The sequence below is a fragment of the Melozone crissalis genome, unplaced genomic scaffold (genome assembly GCF_028551555.1).
Source record: "Melozone crissalis strain CALT ecotype California unplaced genomic scaffold, PUWL_Pcris_2 ptg000061l_1, whole genome shotgun sequence".
In the NCBI taxonomy this organism is placed as follows: Eukaryota; Metazoa; Chordata; class Aves; order Passeriformes; family Passerellidae; genus Melozone; species Melozone crissalis.
This window is the reverse complement of record NW_026535839.1, coordinates 17014048-17034199: the sequence shown is the minus strand read 5'-3', so window position 1 is coordinate 17034199 and position 20152 is coordinate 17014048. Positions and strand designations below refer to the sequence as shown.

General features: G+C 49.5%; 1 protein-coding gene across 1 annotated transcript; it reads right to left on the bottom strand.

The window, feature by feature from the left end:
* Nucleotides 1-2794: 2794 nt before the first annotated feature.
* Nucleotides 2795-19800, bottom strand: ECSCR (endothelial cell surface expressed chemotaxis and apoptosis regulator). The gene is made up of 10 exons (XM_054287802.1): nt 19749-19800; nt 10498-10539; nt 9937-9987; nt 8499-8615; nt 7981-8034; nt 6113-6181; nt 5483-5581; nt 4610-4708; nt 4014-4050; nt 2795-2921 (listed from the first exon to the last, which is right to left on the bottom strand). Exons 1-10 carry the CDS (start codon nt 19798-19800, stop codon nt 2795-2797), a joined length of 747 nt encoding a protein of 248 aa, XP_054143777.1.
* Between the last annotated feature and the right edge of the window lie 352 nt (nt 19801-20152).

Below are 20152 nucleotides of genomic sequence, written 5' to 3'. Positions count from 1 at the left end.
CCACTTCCCCTGCTCCCAGGAGGACTTGCACCTAGACTAAATTTAAATGAGAGGCTGTGGGAACTATATGAACCCTCTCAAAACAACAAACCAGCACATAAACTATGACTTTAACCCAGCAGAACTGCACTAAATCACCCACCCTTGACCAGAGCTGGATTCTGTCCTGCCACCTTTAAGCTATAAACCAACACTCTGGTGAGGAGGGAAGCTCCAGCTCTGCTGAGAGGCAAAGCTGCACTTCTCCTCCTCAGCATCGTCCTGTGGGAGCAGCGGCGCTGTGTGTGACCCACTCGGGTTCCCCACCCAGAGCTGTCTTTAATAAAGGCCTCTTTAAAGGAGCTGGACTCCTGGCCCTATTTATCATAAGAAAGGCCTTGGGGACACCGGTGACAGCAGCTGAATGTGAGCCCAAGGTGGGCAAGAGGCCAAGGGCTGCTGGCTGTGCCAGCCCTGGGGTGGCAGCAGGGCCAGGGCAGTGCCCATCCCCTGTGCTGGCACTGCTGGGCACCTCAGGGCTGTGTCCTGTTCTGGCCCCTCACTACACGACATTTCCTGGTTGCCTCCATCACTGCTAATGCTGTTGGTGGTTCCCCTCATCCCACCTGCCAGGGTCACCTTCCACCATCCCAGGCTGCTCCAAGCCCCAGAGTCCAGGGGCACTGCCAGGGATCCAGGGGCAGCCCCAGCTGCTCTGGGCACCCTGTGCCAGGGCCTGCCCACCCTCATTTTAAGACCTTCAAGGGCCTGTGGGAAGAAGGGGTCAAAGGAAGGAAAACTAAAGCAGTGGTGAGATCCTATGGAATCTCAGACGTCTGGGGAGATTTGTTAAAGCTTTACTTTCACTAAAAATCTACTTGTTCTGCTTGATGTGTGGAGTCCCAGGTCTCTCTGGGAACTGGAGCTGTCTGGGTCTATCTAATTGGGAGTTATCTGGGACTCTGTGTTAAGGAAATTCACCAGTCTGGTGTAGCCTGGCTGAGTGACAACATTTTACTTTTCATGAATGTTACCAGAAAAGCTTAATTTATTAAGAAACAACTTATCAAACTACCCAGTTGAAGATGTCAGAGGTTAAAAGTGTGTTGGCTCTTACCAGGAGCTTTGAAAATGTTGCATTTTTTTTTTTTTGCTGAACATTTCCTTGCCAGCTGCAAATCACAGCTGCCTCTTGCATTGCACAAGGGGCTGCTCTTCCTGGTCCCAGGAAGCTTTGGGGAAGCAGTGGTGGAGATCACACAGAATTCACAGAATCACTGGGTTGGAAGAGACCTTCGAGATCATCGAGTCCAACCCAGCCCCAACACCTCAGCTAGACCATGGCACTGAGTGCCACATCCAGGCTTTGTTAGACACATCCAGGGATGGTGACTCCACCACCTCCCCAGGCAGACCATTCCAAAACTTTATCACTCTTGATAAGAAAAGCTTGTTCCTAATATCCACCCTATATTTCCCTTGGAAGCTCTCCTGGCAAACTTGGGCTGCCACACTCCAGGAGCTGAAGGAGCTCAGCGTTCTGCTCGTGGCCATCCATTTTACACTGAGATAAACCCTGATCTATGCAGGGACTTTGTTCCTTACACTTCAGCTGAGCACGTGGGGAGATAACGATCTGCCTTCCTGAAGCTCATTTGTTATGAATAATAATCATAATAATAAAGTGTTTCAGATGGCAATTTGCATTTCAGCAGCACCTTTAATTCATGGCTTTCAAAACGATTTACAGACAGGGATTAACGAGGCCTCACAACAGCCCTGTGAGGTAGGGGGATGTGATGTGACCATCCCACTGCTGTGGGGACAATGAGGGCACCAGGGATAAGGGGCTCTGAGCAGTCATGCTGGGATTTGACCCAGAACTTGGGCATTTCAGTCCCATCAGGCCTTCAGCTTTGGATCAGGCTTTCCCAAGCACAGGTCTGGCTCCACGTGGGGCTATGCTGATTAACGAGCCCCTGACTGCCTGGCACAGACTATAAAGGCCATTCATCTAAGGCAGAGGTTTATTAGTGGAGTGCATGGTGCCTTGGTGCTTCTTGCTGCTGGAATTATCTGAGTGTTTGAAGGCATATCAAAAATAGAGTTAGATATCAACCACCGAGTGTGGCAGGCTGTAACTGGAGAAAGCCCTTAGGCCCCAGGTGGGGAAGCTATGTAGGACACTACTGTAAATGTACTGATCAGAAAGGACATAATAATTTATATATAAAGTCCACCCTTGCTCTTTCCCTGAAGGAAAAATAAAAAGAACCTAGAAAGTCACTGCTGGTTGTCACGTGTCAGCTTCAAGCTCTGGGCTCTTGGCTTCATAGCACCTGCCAAAAGAACAAAACGTGGTCATCAGTGGCTTGGCTGGGCTGACAAAGGCAGTGAAGCAATGTGTTCTCCCAAACTCAGTCCCAAATCTAAAACAACTGAAAATGATAAGAATTCCTCATGTGGGATGGACCTGAGAGCCCTGATGTGCTTCAGCCACCTGAGGGGCAGGAGTGGGTAAGCTGAGCTGGAGGGTGAGACCTCAACTTCTCATAGACCTCCCCATTTAATGGCCACAGGTGGTGTCTCCTGTGTACATGAGGTAAAATTGGCACCTAAAGTTCAGCCAGCCCAGATAAACCTGAGATGGGCACTCAAACTTTTCACCAGGCTCACTGGAAGCAGTTTGGACCTTTAGAAATTTGGTGGCAGCTGGTTTTTGTCATATTTCTGAAGGAATAAAAGAGCAAAGAAATACCTCAAGGCATGCTCTTATGCTCTTATCCAGCCAGAGAAATGATCCCCAGCTGATTCCCTAAAAAGCAAGGCTGAAGAGGGAAACCTTTTCTGATGGGGGGTAGCTCATGCTGTTGTTGGTGTTGATGTTCTTCATGGAGATCAGAGTGATGCTGTTCCCCTTCTGGCTCGTGTCTGCCGAGCAGCTGCCAAGGAAAGGAGATAATTGATTACTCTGGGAAACAAGAGAGGGAACCACAGAATCCCAGGGTCACTGGGGTTGGAAAAGACCTCCAAGGTCATCGAGTCCAGCCTTTGGGCAATCACCACCTGGTCAAGCAGACCAGAGCACTAAGTGCCACATCCAGGTGTTCCTTGGACACCTCCAGGGACAAAATTTCTTTGCAGAGAGCTGGAGACAAACAGGCAAGGCCAAGGCTGGTGTGTGGGACCAGGTTTGGTTTCCACCACCCACTGAGCTGCTGTCCTGATTCAGGCCAATCTATAGGGCTTGGGAAGGTGGAATTCCCCTTTTTTCCTATCTTGAGGGCTGGGATGAGCATTCCTTGCCAGTGCAGGCTGGATGACTTTGGGGTCAGGGAACCTTAGGCACTGTCCTATTTTCTGGCATGTTCTGCCTCAGATCCCTTGGATCATGATCGTTAAGGGTATTTAGTGACCACTGATGCTGATGCAAATTTGGCACCTAAATACTCACAGACTTTACTCCCTGTGTCCCTTTCCAGGGTTTAGGAAACTATCAGATGGAAAAATAGCAGCAATATGTTGTGGTCTCTCCTAGCTCTTGTTTCCCGCTGTTTTCCCACATTCAGCCTCTCCTCTGGAATAGCAGTGATGGACCATGGGGTTCTGATGGACCACTCTCTGCTTGATGCTTCTCTTCCAAAAGTCTCTGAACTGGGCCTCCTTTGTCCTGCTCTCACTGGGAAACAGTAATGGGCATCTTGGGAGATATCTGAGGCTGCTCTGAGATCCAGAAACTCGAGTTTAGACCTCAAGGCTCTAGCTAGGCAAGGAAGACAATCTGCTTTGGGAAGGTGGGGAGTCTTCTCTCAGTTCAGCTTTGAGATGAGCCCCCTAAATATTGATCTATTTATGTCTCTATCAGAGGATGAGGTGTTATCAAAGCTGATTTTGCTTTTCTAACTCTCTCAAAGATGCCTTGACAAGCTTCCTTCCACCTGAAATAACCAAAGCAGATTCTTTTCCTTGCTAAAATTAGCTCTGGGATAAAACAGGCACTCTCAATCAGATGTGGATGGCAGGAGCAGCCTTACCTCTCTGATACCATGGAGGTTCCTGGTTTCTGTTTGTCTGGAGGGAGAAAAGCAGGTGGTGATGTAGAGGTGAGAAGTCATAAAATGAGTCAGCTCTATTCTGAATTACTTTGTGCAGGGGTAAAAATGAAATCTGAATGAGATTGGAGACACTGTGGGGGAAACTTGGGAGTTGATTAGAGAAAACCCTTCAGCTAAGGGGACGTACAGGCAGGACCTGCTGGCCCTGCTGGTCTTTAGGAAGGATTCGGCCTTGCTGCAGAGCAGCCTTGCCCTCTGCTGGGCACTGCTTCGTGGAAAATGGGATTCCTAAAGGAAAAAGAGTGTCAAACTCCACGATTTTTGCTGGAAGAGCTGCCCACCTCTTGGAATTAGAGCTGCAGGAAATTTGAGACCACATCCAGATGAGGCTGGGCTGGGGCTCTAGTGAGGAGGTCACACTGCATTCCTGACTGCTCAATCCATGTTCCAGTCTGGCTTCCAAACCTCCCCACCACTGTGTAAGCTTTTCAAATGCATCTTTTAGGAATTGCCAGATCCACATGGAAACTGGTGATTTGTTGATTAGGGAAGCACAGATTCCCTCAGACAGATACCTTCAGAGTCCTTGGAGTGGTTGCACTTGAACCTCAGGCTGACCACGCTGACCAGGATGATGACCACCACTATCAGGATAACGACAAAGCTGATGACACCTGGGGATGGAGGAAAGAACTGTCTGAGCAGCAGAGAGATTGACATCAAAACTTGGCTAGGAAATCAATATTTTCATTAATGTGAGCATGGTTCGTAATAGGCAGAGAAGCAAACAGTTGTTAGAACAAATAGCTTTATCCTCCTGTGTTTTAACCTCAAAGGGCTGCTATGAATACTTAATCAATAAATAATTAATTGGTAAGGCAGTGCCAGGAAGGCAGAAGTCAGCTGATTACACTGGGGATTGATAAGAGTCCGTATGTTCCTGCTACAGTTGGTAAATCTTATCCCAAAAGTGTGTAAAGCCAGATAAATAAGTAATGTAACAGGGAGAGACAAGCTAGAGCTGTGGGTGATGTTATCTGTCCCATAAACCATCTTTAGACACTTTAAATCAAGTGTGGATTTGATACTGACATCAGGCCTCAATAATTCAATTCTTTGCACAGGAAATTTGTCCTGCTAAGAATCCCATGGACTTAGAATCCTGGAATCATGGAATGGTTTGGGTTGGGAGAGACCTTAAAGCTCATCCCATCCCTGCCATGGCAGGGACACCTCCCACTGTCCCAGGGTGCCCCAAGCCCCAATGTCCAACCTGGCCTTGGGCACTGCCAGGGATCCAGGGGCAGCCACAGCTGCTCTGGGCACCCTGTGCCAGGGCCTCATGGAGTTGGGTGTCCAAACCAGCATTTTTTCTCCCAAAACTGCCCTAAACCAGGACACCTGGTGAAAGAGAACCCCTCCTCCCCCCAGGTGGCACAGGACCTTACCAAAAGCTGCCACTGTCAGCGGTGATTTCTCATCTGTTGGGGTGGGACTGGGCAATTGGTTGGAGGAGTTGGGTGTTGGGGTGATGGGTTTTGAGGTGCCTACAGAGGGGAGAAAGATAGATTTACATAAAAGTCATTCTTCCACAACTGGGAAGAGCATTCCTAGCAATCCTAGAGGCCCTTATTCTCACTTGCACTTGATGAAGAGACCAAGTTTGGATTCTGGCCAGGCCCATCAATATTAACAGCAAAGTGAGCGAGACCTGTGTGGAATCTTTGCCTTGGTGGGGCCCCTTTTATGGACAAGCTGAGAGCACCCACAGGGTTTCCTTCTGGGACCCCAGTGGGGAAAGGTCAGAGTCAGCACTGGCACTGTGTTTGAGGAGGGAATTTGTCCAGCCTTCCTGCTTTTACAACCTTTTGCCATAATGGCACCTTTCCTGCTGTTCCCAGGCTCAAGAGGTTGCCCTGAAGTGCTGTTCTGCAGAGCTTTATGGGCTTTTCAAGGGCTGTATGGGATGTTCATCACCCCTCAGGAAATCCTTGGTGTCCATGCTGCCTTGAAGACAGCTGTGTGATGGCCTTGCTGCTGGCTGTGCAGAGGAATATAAAATATGGAGCAGGAATCACCTGTCTGTGAGGAGGAAACACCTTGAGTTGCTGATGTTGTGGTGCTCTCATTCCTCATGGGATCCTGACCTGCACAGAGAGACACAGAATGTGAGCATTGACCTCCAGTGACATTCAAGAACCAAAGGAATTGATGGAGAGGAGAATGGATTCACAATAGTGCCAGTGGTATCTGGGAAAACCTGGAATTAATACTCCCACCTCCATAGTAAAAGCTTCCCACCAAACATATTTTGTCCTATTTTCCATGTCCAAATGGAAACCTAGGGAACCACAATTCAAATCCCCTTTTGTGAACTCTTTAGGGCCTGCAGTCCCAATTACAGGTTTGGGGCGGAAACAGCAAAGCAGGGCTGGAAGACTGAGCTGGGAAGATTATAGATGTGCTGTAGGTCATGAACATTGGGACTTTAAAATAAGTCAGATTAGGGAAAAAATATTGCAGAATTTAGGTGTGCATTGAGTGTTTGGCTTGTCCCTGGACTTGAAGTGAATGGATTTGCTATGCTGGGTTATCTAGAAGTAGTTAAACCTGTTTGAGTTGGGCTAACTTGTACACCATATGTAGTCTAGCTGTGGCAGCACAGAGGATTGTCCAAGCAAGGACTCCAGTTCTCAGTGGGATAAACTGGATTGTGTGAAGCTGCTTGGTTTGTGACAGCTGCTTCCAGTGCCTGTGCAAGGAAATGTGAAGCCAGCCCCTGTGTTTTACTTGTACAGAGAAAAAACATCCTTTGCTGCCTCCAGGCTGTTGTTGAACAGCCAGAGTGTCTGCATCGACCTTAATGAGCAGCTACAGGCCCTGTCAGGAGACTCAAAGTGATACTTCACAGCTTCACAAGATCATCTGTAGGTCAAGCACGACCTTCTTCCCTGCTTCCCCATGCCCAGGCTCCCAGCAGCAGGGCTGGCCAAGGGTTTGTGGTGCCTGGAGAGGTGTGCACAGCTCCTGGCACTGCTGCTGAGCCCAGGTGCTGTCCCACAGCAAACATCCCTGATTTGGAATGGCATTTTGCCAAAAGAAGAAAAAGGAGAAAAGGCATGAAATAATAAATCTAGCCATTTCACAAGGAGCAGAACAGTCTGGAGAAGCAGAGTCTGCTGCTGTACAATTTTTTGCCCACTCATCAAATTCTTTGTTTAATTCTGAAATTGTTCTTCTAGCCACAGGCAGAAGCTGTGGTTTGCTGAGCCTGGCACGGATACCCCATCGCTGGGAAATGCTGGGTCTCACACAATGGGAGACCTGGCTTTTGGAAGCATCAGCATCTTTAGTCAAAGATGTGTGGAGCTTCTCAGTGGTAAATCAGGGCTGGAGTGGACAGCAATCTGCTCTGAGCAAAGGGCTCCTGGCTTAGCTGGGCACAGCCATGCTGGGTGGGCATCTGTGTGGGCACAGCTGACTACAGCTTCCTCACCTTGCTTGTGTTGGAGATCTGAGAGGTACTTGCAGAGGCAGAGCACTTTCTTGACCACTGCAGATTTTGGGGCTGAATTTTTAATGGAGAGTCAGCTCAGCTGTCAGATTTCAGTCTTCCAGTCACTTGGATTCTGCCCTTATTCTGAGAAAACTCTTACTGAATTCTCTAATTTGTGCTTACAGATTGGGTTAAGCAAACTGTCAAAAGCAAAATTATATTTATTTTAAAAGATTTTCAAAGGGCTTCCCTCTCCTAAACATAGATCCATTGTTTGGCTGCTCAAGGATGTTAAGAGCATTTATCTCATATTTTATCACTGCTTATAAAGACACTAGGTGTGATTTTGGATGGCTCACCCCCAAAAAAGACTCATGCTTAGAGAACCTGTGCAAATGATTGCCATCAAATGATCTGATCTTATTGTTAGCCTCTAAAAGGACAAAGTACCTCGAGGTGCTGGAGAAGGAGCTGCTGTGCTTCTGTTTCCACTGGACTTATCATCTAGATAAAGAAAACGTGGGAAAGGACAATTAACTTGGGAAACCACTACAGATTCCACTGTGGAGAGCTGCTGGGTGTCCATGGAGTAAAAATCTTTATTTGCATTTGTCCCTCCACACAGACATCAGGATGGCCAGGTAGCTAGGAGTGGATTCAGCTCAGAGTGTACCTGATGGGGGAGCTTGGGAGAGGGAGCCTGGGGAGACTGGAGCTGCTCCAATATTTGATAAAACACGATCTGGATTTTCTCATATGGGCTTGGCCTGGCTGTGTCCATCTGGGGAGCTGGAATGAGCTGCTCTTTCAGCAAAAAAACCTCTGAGAAATTCAATATTTGCAGAATTGCTGAATAACAGCACAGTGTGGACTAGGCCCAATATTCTGATGCCTGCAGTTTGGCTTGGATAAGGAGGGAGGCACAAACAGGTCCAGCCTGAGCAAATATTTGAGTTTTCCATCCTTACCTCTCTCAGTGATTGCTGTCAGAGTTGTTGTAGTGGTGGGGGAGGGTTTGGCTGTAGGAGTTTGACCCACAGAGGTGAGGCTCAGTTTGGTCGCTGGTGTTGATTTTACTGATGGCTCTGTAGAGAAATTGTGGTGTTACTTCAAAAGGTTCAGCTCAGAAACAGCTTGGAGAGGGCACAGCTATTGCAGAGCGCTCAAATTTCTTGAGAGTTAGGAATCATCTGCTAGGGGAAGCATGGAAACAGCCTTCATCCTGCTCAGAGTCAAGGAGCTCTTGTACTTTGGAATTTCCTTTTGCTCTTTTCACTGTGAGGAGATGCTGAGCTGGCAGAGCTCAGCAAACACGAGGAGAAAGTCAGGGTTTGCCACTGCTGCTTTCCCTGCTGTGAAAAGTGAAGGTGTTTTTGTCACCACACACTTGACCTGCCTGCAGCTGCCTGGCACCACGTGATCATTTCCAATGCTCTGAAATGCCAACTTCTACCTTTCATTCACTGAGAGTCTCCAAGCACAAATAATTCAGCTCTTGAAGTGGTCTGCAGGCTCCATCCTCTGCCCCAGCCTGCTCCAAACTGCCCCTGATCCAGAGCAAGATGTGAGGGGGAAAGCTTTCAATAATCCCTCTGCAGGGAACAGTGGATACCAGCTGGGAATTTATAGGCAACTTCCTTGCCAAGGCTGCTCTTGGCTTTCCAATAAATTGAGAAAATGGTGAAATGGTTTCAAGGTTAGTGTGGTGGGTTTTTTTTCCACTTTATCCAAATGTTTCAGTGAAATATTAGAATTTAGGATTAAGTTTCTCTCTCTCTCTTTTTTTTTTTTTTTTTTTTTTTTTTTTTTTGCAAGGCTTGGAAGCAGAAGCAGAGATCTTTTTGAGATCTTATTCCTTGGTATTTTTGGGATCCTTCTAGAAGGGTAGCTATGCTTAAATTTATTTTTTTCCCTGACACATAGCAGGAAGAGATCTGTCTCCAAATATCGAAGTGGACACTAACAGACATGGAGCTGGAGAGATCGTTTTCTGTACATATCACAAATTATAGGAAGGCTTGGATTGGAAGGGGTCTTAAAGATCAGCCAGCTTGTCAGGGCTTGGAGCAGCCTGGGATAGTGGAAGGTGTCCCTGCCCATGAGGAATGGGATGAGCTTTAAGGTCTCTTCCAACCATTCTATGATGATCTCATTCTCCCTATTCAATTTAGTGATTTTTTGCCCCTGGTTTTGCTCACACCTGTGCCTTGATCCCTGTGGGGTGAATTGGCAGGATCAGAAGCCCTGACACCAAAATTTCCTTCCTCCTCACCTGTGTCCCCTGCACAGCCCCAGTTACTGTGGGGTGGCCCAGCTGGACTGAGGTCAGACCAGTTCCCCACTGGGATGTCCCCAGGCCAGTTCCCCACTGGGATGTCCCCAGGCCAGCCTCCAGCTGAGCATTACCTGGGCTGTGGTTCTTGGCTTCAGGGCTGGGTGCTGTTGGTTGGGATGGACCTGGAACACAAGCAGAGGCACAGAGGTGACATTTCCAGTCTGTGGGATCCTACAGGGAGGGTTGGAGGATGGATCAGAAAGGGACCATGGTAGCCAAGGAGAGCAGAAAGGGTGAGGGAGCAAGAGATGCTGAGGAGAGGGTTTGTCCCTGGTGTGGCTGTAGGGACCAGCTCCATGGACCCACTGCTGCTAGGGAACAGGGAGCAAAGAGCAGGCAGGATCCCTCTGCTTTCCCCAGGCTTCCTGGGACACAGCCTCGCTCCCTGCTGGACCAAAGGGAGCCAAGGCAGGTCACTCCTGGGGCACAGTGCCCTCCATGTCCCCTGCAGGTCTGGGGGTGCCTGCTGATGGATGGGGCAGGCAGAGGCAGGATCCTGGGAGAAGATCCCTCAGCAGATGGGAGTTTGGAATCAGGGTCCATTTGGGGCTTCTCCCCAAATCTGCATCCCCCCATTTCCACATGCATCCACATCCAAACAGACACATAAAGCACACCACAAGCAGAGGTACCTGATCCAGCAGGGGTGGAGGAGTTTGTGGGAGCTGTGGAACCTGAAAGGAAAGACCAGAGGGTGAGTGCTGCTGATCTGTGGTGGTCACTAACACACTGCTGTTCTTGTTCCTTGTGGAGTTTGGCTTTTCCTCATCTTCTGTCGGAATGACTCAGAAATATGGGATTGCCCCTAAAGCATTAGCAGAGAAGTAATAGCAAAGAAGTTTTACTGAGTGTAAAACTGTCAGGCTCTGAGTAAATTAGTAGTGGAGTTTATCCAGCCAGGATAAACGTCCTCCTCCCCTTTAGGAGGGGGGCCACAGAAATCCATGGGGTCATTCCCTCCCCTGAGCTGTTTGCCTCAGCCCAGCCCTGGCCCAGCAGGGTGTGTGTCCTGTGCCCTGGAGCTGTTCAGAGGTAAGACACACAGATGAACCCTTTGTGATACCTTAAGGAATGGATGGATGAGGTTTGTAAAGGCTTCTAGAGCTGATGGGACTGTTCTCTTTCCTATTCTTTGTGTCCTGGCAAAATGAGTCTGGAGGGAGCTGCAGCCCTCAGGAGCTGCCTGCCCTGTAGGGCTGGGTTGTCCTGCAGGTCCATACAAGGCTGTAGGTGTTCACTGGATCCCCAGCTCCTCAGCTGAAAGGGGGCTTTGTGGGGTTTATTTGTTTGCTTTTCTTTTGGATTCATGACAAAGCATCCTTGCCACAATCCCTCACATTTCCTACTCTCAGCTGTCACAGACATGTTTTATGAAAAATCCTTTCCTTAGGATTTTTCCTCCTGAGAAGCTTAGAGGCCTCAGGAACAAAATGTAAACAATGATTATCTGCTGCTGTGGAATGCAACATGCAAGGTGCATCTGTGATTGGTCTCATATAGTTGTTTCTAATTAATGGCCAATCATAGTCAGCTATCTGGACTGTCTCGGTCAGTCACAGGATTTTGTTATCATTCCATTCTTTCTCCTTTGCTTGCTAGTCTGATGAAATCCTTTCTTCTATTCTTTTAGTATAGTTTAATATAATATATATCATAAAATGATAAATTAGCCTTCTGAAACATAGAGTCAGATCCTTGTCTCTTCCCTCTTCCTGGGACCCGTGAGACCACCATCACACTCAGCATCTGTGATGTTTCAACCCCCAGCTCCAGGAGTCCTGTGCTCATGGAGTCACAGAGCAGAGTATTTTAGTTTGGAAGGGAAGTTCCAAGGTCATCTAGTCCAACCCCAAGGGTTAGATGAGATGGCAATTAAAAATGCTGCCCTTGAAAATGGGAGAAAGAAATGCTCCACACTTGAGGACAAGACCTGAAAAATGTAAATACACTTTAAATGCTCAAATCCAACCCAGCTGGTTTAACTTTGGGAAGGTGACTTTGAGTCTGTCATTGCTGGAATGCACATCCTAATTGGGATTTTCAAATGGTTATTGCTGGTGACCCTGGTGCTCTCTGTGGTTAAGTTTAATGACAGAAATGACACCACAGGTACAGAAAGCAGCTGAATCTGACTGCCCTGGTGATCCATCTCACCAGAGTCCCACGGGAGAAAAGGGATTTGGGAAGAAAGGGACAGCAGGGAAGGTGGAATCCTGCCAGCACAGTCCCCTCATGGTGCCTCAGGGCTCTGTGGTGGAGCAGTGCCTTTGCAGGGGTGCAGGGGAGGGTCCAGCCAGGGCAGCACCAGCCAGGGCACAGCAGTGCCCATTTCAGCCAAACCCGCTCTCCTGGAGGGAAATTCTCCCAGTGAGGGTGGGCAGGCCCTGGCACAGGGTGCCCAGAGCAGCTGTGGCTGCCCCTGGATCCCTGGCAGTGCCCAAGGCCAGGCTGGACAGGGATTGTAGCACCCTGGGGACAGTGGAAGGTGTTCCTGCCATGGCAGGGGTGGGATGGGATGAGCTTTAGGGTCCCTCCCAGCCCAAGCCACTCTGTGATTCCAGGATTTGATGGCAGGAGCTGTAAGGATGATGGAGATGAGCTCAGGGGCAGGTCCATGAGCTGCTGGTGCCTGGGGAGGCTGAGGGCCTGGGCAGGAAGGGGTGTCTGGAGGGAGACCCTGAGCCCTGAGAGTGGTTCTGGCTCAGAGCTCACCCTCAGCACCCTCTGGGTGTAGCGAGTTCCTGATTGATCTCATTTTCCTCATGGAATTGCTCTGGAGCTGTAATTGTTTTTGTGTCTGAGGCTTTATGACAATGATCCCAGCCAGACAGGAAGTGTGTAAACCATGGTAAACACATAATAAAATGTGGTTTATTCCCAGACATGGCTTGGCTGTGACAATCAGACTGGACTTTTCAGACCTTTTCCATGTTTTTCTCTTCTGATTTACTGGGCAGCAGGCTGAGAAAACTGTACTGTTCAATCCATGAAAGAGGAGACAGGATCAGGTCTTCAATCACACAAAGAGGAAGGGACTGGTTGATTTTCTAAGTCCATTTGGAGCAGGATCAGGAACTAAGGACCTTTATGTGCAGCTAGGAAAAGGGAGGCTGGGAAATAGGAACCTGCCTTAGCACAGGGCTAGTGAGGTGCTGGGAGTGATTGTGTAGGAGAATTTATGGGATATCCTTCCCTGGGGGTTTTGAAGAGCATCAGGGTGATGCCTCAGATTTTGGCTTTTATATTTTCAGATTCTGTGCTGCTTTAGTGTGTAAGTCTGAGCTTCACATTATGGGATGGTGAGCTCTCTGCACAGAGCAGGGAGACAAAACAATTCCTTCTCTAGCTGGGCACCAAAGACAAATGATCCAAATCTCAGCCCCAAGAGCACAAACAACGTGGGCTGAAGAGAGAAAAACAAGAAGGATGGGACTTCATGGGCTAAAGCTGGAACTGGACAATGAGCTCCAAGATGCAAATGGAGCAGAGCTTACAAAAGTGAGAGACCCCATGACCAGTTGTCCACTTTGTGCCCATTTTGGTTCATCTTGGGTCAGCCCTGGCTGGACTCTTGTACTGCCCAAGGTGGATTCACTGAGGCCTCCTAATAAATCCCTGCTTTATTTTTTAGCTCTGTCCAGTCCCTGCCAGTCTAGGGCATTCTTCCCAAGGCATCAGGACCGTAAGAGGCAGGGTTATGGGCAACTGTATCATCACCTACTAAATCAATATAATGGGGAAAAAGAATGTTTTAGGCACATGCTTGCTTTTCCTCAAGAGGTAGAGATGCTTCTTTTGAGGAAGGAGGATGATTCTGGACATTGGTTTGCAAATGCCTTAAGATACTCTCTACATTCAGCACAAAAAATAAAGTGCTGAGATTGTCCTGGGGGTCAATATCCTCCAGCAGCTGCCAGACTCACACAGCCCCTCTTTGTCCAAAATTCCTTGCAGGACCCATTGCCATGTTTTCCTGAGGGGAGAAGTAGCTGTGGCACACTTATAGAAATGCTCCCAGGTACTTTTTCATGGACATGGTGGAAGCAACCAGAATTGCTGAATAAAGAGCTGCTGTCTGCATTCAGCCTTTGCCAAAGGGAAAGGGAAAATGAAGGTGCTCAGCTGGACATTTATTCTACCATTTTTGGTGCAGATGGGGAGAAATCTGAGAGCCTGAACAGAGCCTCTGGGGATGGGAGGAAGCTGAGAGTGAGGGAGGTGACATTGTCCTGCTCTGCCATCCCTGATGGGACAATCCATGGGCCAGCTCCAGCATCCCTTGGACAGGAGAAATTGTTGTACTCAACACTTTCTTCACTGCAGCTCATCCTGTCACTGAGGGTTACACTGGAGACCTTCTCAAGTTCTCTGTTTGCAAACCTAAACTTTGTGGTTATTGTAGAGAAGATGAAAAAGCAGATTTTTCCCACTGCTCAGTTCCCAGAGTTGCTGTGGCTGGGCTGATGCAGAAGGGATCTCCAGCCCTGCTCTGGAGAGCCTGAGGGCTGGAGATCCCTTCTGGCATTGTGCTCCGGAACAAATGGCTGAGCCTTCTCTAAACACATCCACACTCACTGCAAAGCGCAGCCGGCCTGGCTCCGGCCTCTGGCTGCTGCTGCTGCTGCTTGTTGTGCCTTCCCTGCCAACTCAAATAAGCAAAAGCCCTGTTCTATTGGGTGTTTTCTTTTGGGGAGGGTGCTCAGCATCCCCAGTCCCACAGGAGCAGGATGGATCTGTGCAAGGCAGGGTGAGACCGAGCTGCCGTGGTGGGGCCGGGCAGCAGCATGGGGTGAACACAACGTGCCACGTGTCACAGCTCCCTGCAGATATCCCAGGGGATCCTGGAGCTGGAAACAATTCCCTCCCAGGGCTGCTGCCAGCACGGAGAGCCCTGGCTGCAGGAACAGCTCCCAGCAATAATCAGGACACGGCTGGCGCAGCTGGAAGTGCAATAAACATCAAAGCCCCTCCACAAGGGCAAGCACTGCCAAGGAGCTCGTTGCGTGTTTGGGTGCAAAGGATTTACAGCTGGATTGTGCAGTTCTGGGTGGGGACTGGGAGCTGGCTGAGGGATTTACCATGGGAAACAGGGCTTTGTGCTCGTGCTGTCATGGGAAAGTCCCAGTTAGCCACGGGAGCTGCAGGTTGGGGCTGCAGCTGCACTGTGCTCGCGGCACTCGCTGCTCTCCCGGTAATTTTTCCAAAGGGTAAACAGGAGAATTTTGCATTTCTGTTCTTGGCAGTTGTTTTTCTGTGGGGCTAGGTGTGTCTAGACTGACCTGGAACCTTCTCTCATGGCAGCTGAGATATTCCCAAAGCCAGCAGCTCACCCCACTAACTCCTCTGCACAAAGAGGGTGATGCCAACCAAAAGACAGGTGAATTTTAGGTATTTCTGCTTTGGTATTGCTTTTGGCAATTGTAGACTGGGAGCATCTATTCCCAGTGATAAGAAACCTGGACTCATCCCTTCCCTGGCAGTTTTGGGGGATGTCCCACCTGCAGAGCCCACAGGGCAGGGCTGCACCTGTGTGTCACCCTGTGCTTGAAAACGCTTTCAGGAAAGAAATCCAGCAGGCTAAAAATAGGCTCTGCAACTCAGATATTGGCACTTCTGTCAGATGACCCAAAACAAAATAAAAACCACCAACCACTTAACACAGGTGCAGCTGTTTCCTGGGTGAAACACAGCAGCAGTGAGCAACACCCAGTGCTTAGGACTGCCATGTGGAAAAAAATTCCTCTTTTAGGAAACCTAGAAAGCAGAGAGTCCTGCCAAAGCCTAGGCCCTGTTTTATTAAGTGCCTAAATAAGGTGTCTCTGCCTTGAGGGTCTCAGAGCAGAACAGGTGGGGTGGGAATTGTGGAGGAGAGAGAGGAAAAATGTTGTTCTGCAGGGTGGATAACTGACAGCCCAAATCAGGGCCAGATCCACAGAAGTGTTCAAGTGCCTAATTCCCAAATGGCATGGGGGGGTTGGCAACTGGCTGCCAAGTTGTTCGGAATTGTAATGACTCAGTCAAAGTGTTATGGAAAGTTTAGAGAGCCGGGAATTAATCCCGGATCTCATCAGCAATTAAAATTAATCGTTGCCTTCCTCTGCCCGTCCTCAAGGGCTGGGCCTGGGCATCCTCTCCAAGCACCACATTCCCTGCTCCTCTCTGGTGAGCCAGTCTGGAAGCAGATCTTAGTGGGAGGCAATTAAAACCCACTTGGATGCAGAAACAACCCGGGAGACAAACAATGTGGGGAAGCTGTGGGCATGGAGCAGCTCTGCTGCACCCCTGTGCTGCCCAGGGCTGCTTTTTCCATGTGAAGGGAAGGAAAAGCAGCCTGGCTTTTCTCCTGGCTGCACCACCCCTGCTCCACCAGGCTGCTGCTCCATCACCCTCCCAGCTGTTTATTTTGGAGCTCTGGTGATGTGGGTCCTGTCCTTCTCCTGGCCCTGCTGCTCCTCAGGTTTGGAGTGGGTCTGGGATTTTGGAGGGGAAATCACTCCATGCCCGGTGCAAATGAAAAATGGGGGCACCACCAATCCAGGCTTGATGGGACCCAGAGCCCAGCCTGTGCTTTTTGCCTACCTACAGTTTTTTTAATAATATTATTTATTAGCGGAGCTCAAAGCACTTCACAGAGGGGACTTTCCAAGTTTCTTCCCAAACTGATTATTCTTTCCAATGAATATGAGGTTCCCTATGTTTATTTGAGTGCTGCTCTCTGGTGTTTATGAACCACCAAGCAGGAATGTGATCTGCTGAGACTGGTTCAGGAGACAAGGTGTGGAAGGGGCTGGTGGCTAAGGGATTTTGTAGGAAATTGATTTGTAGAGAATTTTCAAAGCTTGATAAAAGGTTTACATAGTATACTTCTGTATGTAAACTTTGAGATAAGAAATGCTGACTTAGAAATGCTATGGAATAGGACAGACAGTGTTGAGAGAGAATAAAAATTCATCATTCCTGTTCTTTCCACCTGCTTTTCTTGAGTGTCCTGGTTTGAGTGCCAGGGGAGCACTTGAAGGATAACCCTGCCTGGAAGAGGTTCCAGTCTCACAGAAGCAACAGCCACAGGCCAGGTAAAGCATCTTGGCCTGACAGTTCCTCTGAGTCCAGATTTTGTGTGAATGACCCAGGTTTTGCTCCCACATTTCCTAACTCTTCATGTATGCCCACATCTCATATCCCCACAGTGTGGGCAGCAGGGCAGGGGGGGTTCTGCCCCTCTGCCCTGCTTGGGTGAGACCTCATCGGCAGAGCTGCCCTCCTTCAGCTTAAGGACATTCCCCTTTGTCCTGTCCCTTGTCCCCAGTCCCTCTCCAGCTCTCCTGGAGCCCCTTTAGGCCCTGGAAGGGCTCTGAGCTCTCCCTGGAGCTTTTCCTTCTCCAGGTGAGCACCCCCAGCTCTCCCAGCCTGGCTCCATCCCTCTGCCCATCCTGGTGCCTGCTCTGGACTCAGATGGGAGCTTCTCCCCTGCTGAGGTGGTTGGGTCGTGCTGGGTGGGCTCCTCTGGGAGCTGGGGCCAGGAGAGCTCCCAGCTGGGACTTTGCTGGTCCTGCAGAAACCCCAGCTCCCTTCTCCAGCCTGGCTTCCCAGCAGGAACGTTCCTGCCTTTGGGACAGCAGCACCACCTCCTGCAAGGACACCTGTTGTTGACTCACCTATTGTAAATGGGACAGAATTCCTGGAAGCTGCTGCAGTCAGAGCTGCAGAGTCACCGAGGGGTTTCGTGTTACCGAAGGGAGCAGTTTGTTGTGTGAGCAAACATTTCTCCAAACCACCTCCTGCTTTCTCTTCCTTGTGCAGCACCTCAGGGCTGGGCTGGTCTTGCCCTTGGCTGAGAAATCTGCTCTAGGATGCTCTGGGTTGAGGATGCAAGTCTGGAATCTGGGTGCCTGTCCTATAGCTGCACCCCATCTTTTTGATTATATCAAAAATATATATCAAAACACATGTGTGCTTTTGAAATACCACATTTCTCATGGCATTATCCATCCACAGGCTGTGGCACAGATAAGGAGAGCAGTGGATGGAACAACAACACTGGGAAATCCTGCTGGGTTTTCATCAGCTTTGAGGAGGAATATTTGCAGTGGAAATCTTTTGTCTGGGAAATGCCTGCCCATTGTAATGGAAAGGGTCTATAGGAAGAGGTTTGTTTGGATAAATTTTCTGCTAAGTGTTTCTAGGGGGAGGAAAACCAAATTGGAAATGTGCCAGACCTTCCCAACTCAGCAATTTCAAAATAACAGTTTGAAATTCCCTTATTTGAACCTCCCTTCAGAAATAACCATGAGAATGGAGAAATTTAATTTAGGAAACGCTAAATTAATAAAATACTGAATTTGCACCAAGCAAAATTGAGAAAGGCCTGTGTGGGGCCAGGCAGGTGTTAGTGTCCAGCCTAAGCTGATTCTGTGTCTCCTCAAGGTTACATCCATCTCCCCCAGGGCAGGGAGCCTTGCTCCAGAGCCCCCAATTCCCTTTTCCAGCTGCTGGGTGTGGAAACCAGCAGCACCACAGAGCTTGACTGCCCCTCTCCTAAGCTGCTGCTTTGCCTTGTGCAGAAGCTTCCCCAGAGGCTGCACCACCTTTGGGCCTTGCTGTAAAATTAAAAATGAAATTAAAAAGCCATTTTGGGGCTGTTGGATCAGTGCAGAAGAGGGAGGCAGGACATTCCAGGGAAGGCTGGTTTGGTGGGAGAGGTGTGACAGTGCTGTGAGCATAGAGGGGGATGCCCCTGATTTTAGACAGGTGGCTTGAGAGGACAGAAGGATGGAGGGTGGCATCCCTTCCACCTGTGCTGCAGCACTGGTGCTCCTGGGAGCTGGGATTCTGAGATTCTGGGATTCCCATCCATGGACCTTGGGGTGGTGCAGCCCAGACAGGGAAGGGGCCTGACCCCCTCTGTGCCATTGCTGTCCCTTAAAAGCCCTTCTGAGCAGATTTAACAGGAAAAGCAGCGTTCTGGGTGGGCATTAAGGAGTGTCACAGGGAGGCCAAGGCGCTCAGAGCCCCCTGGTGTGATCCTTGCTCTGATCCCAGACACAAATCCCCCCTCTGCTGAAGGCAGCAGTGTTGGCCTCTAATGAAGAGAGAAAATTTCCAATCCATGTGCTCTTATTTCATGGAATTATACAGCTACAAACCGAATTGCTTTCTATATTCTGCAGAATGAGATGATCTTTCCTTTCCAACACAAACCATTCTATGATTCTCTGCCTTTTAAAAATCCCATTATTACCAGCACAGTGGCTGTAACCCGAGGCAGCTTCTATGGTTTAATGATAAAACCTCGAGTTGGAGACATATTATTTTATATTCCTTTGAATGTATTCCAGCTCCCAGCTACTACAGCTGTCAGCAAGGGAAGAGGGGCCTGACAATGCAGGGAAAAGCAACCTGTCATCCTTTGGAGCAGGAAACCAGCTCCTTCATCCCACACCTCCACTCAGATGGGAAAGAGAAGTTAAAGAATAATTACCCCAAAGCAGCAGAATTATTACAGCAAGGACGAGATGTGCTCTGCACGAGCCTTGCACGTGGGCTTTGTATTGGTACTAATGAGAGCAAAAAGTGCAAATAAAAAGTATTTTTGAGGAAAACAATGTCCCGGACATTGAAACATTCCACCTTGACTTTTACTTGACAAAAGTCACTTACTCCCAACGCCTCAGCAGAAACACTCCTTTCATTAAGCTGCAAACAAATCCTTGTATTCCAGCAGTGCCAAACCAACCCTGTGAACCTGACAAAGCCACGATTTCCCCAGCAGCCCGGCTGCTGCCACCCCTGAGCTGTGAGGCTGCAGCGGCAGCTCCAGCTTTGCCTTTGGAGCCCCCCGTGAATCCGGACCCCCCCAAATCCCCCGTCCGAGCCTGGCTCTCACCTGGGAGCAGCAGGAGGAGCCCGAGCAGAGCGCGGAGGGACGGGAGCGGCATCTCCGCGCTGCTCCGAGCCTGGCGCAGCTCTGGCCATCCCGGGAGGGACCGCGGCAGCGATTCGCCCGCCCGGGCTGACTCTCACACAGCTTCCTGTTAAAGAATAGGAGGAAACGGGCTCAATCCACAGGGGAACTGTGTTTTTCAGCCCATTATGGCCGGGGAGGATGTGAGCCATCGCTCACAGGCGGCGGAGGAAACCTCGCCGGGCTTTGCCGGGGCTCGGTCCCGCTCGGAGGGATGCCCCGCTCCGGCCGGGCCTCGGCGGCTCCCGTGCGGTGCCGGGGCTTTTTGGGAGGTGTTTTGTGTGTGGGGCGATGTCCCATCCCCCACATCAGCCTCCCTGGGTCAG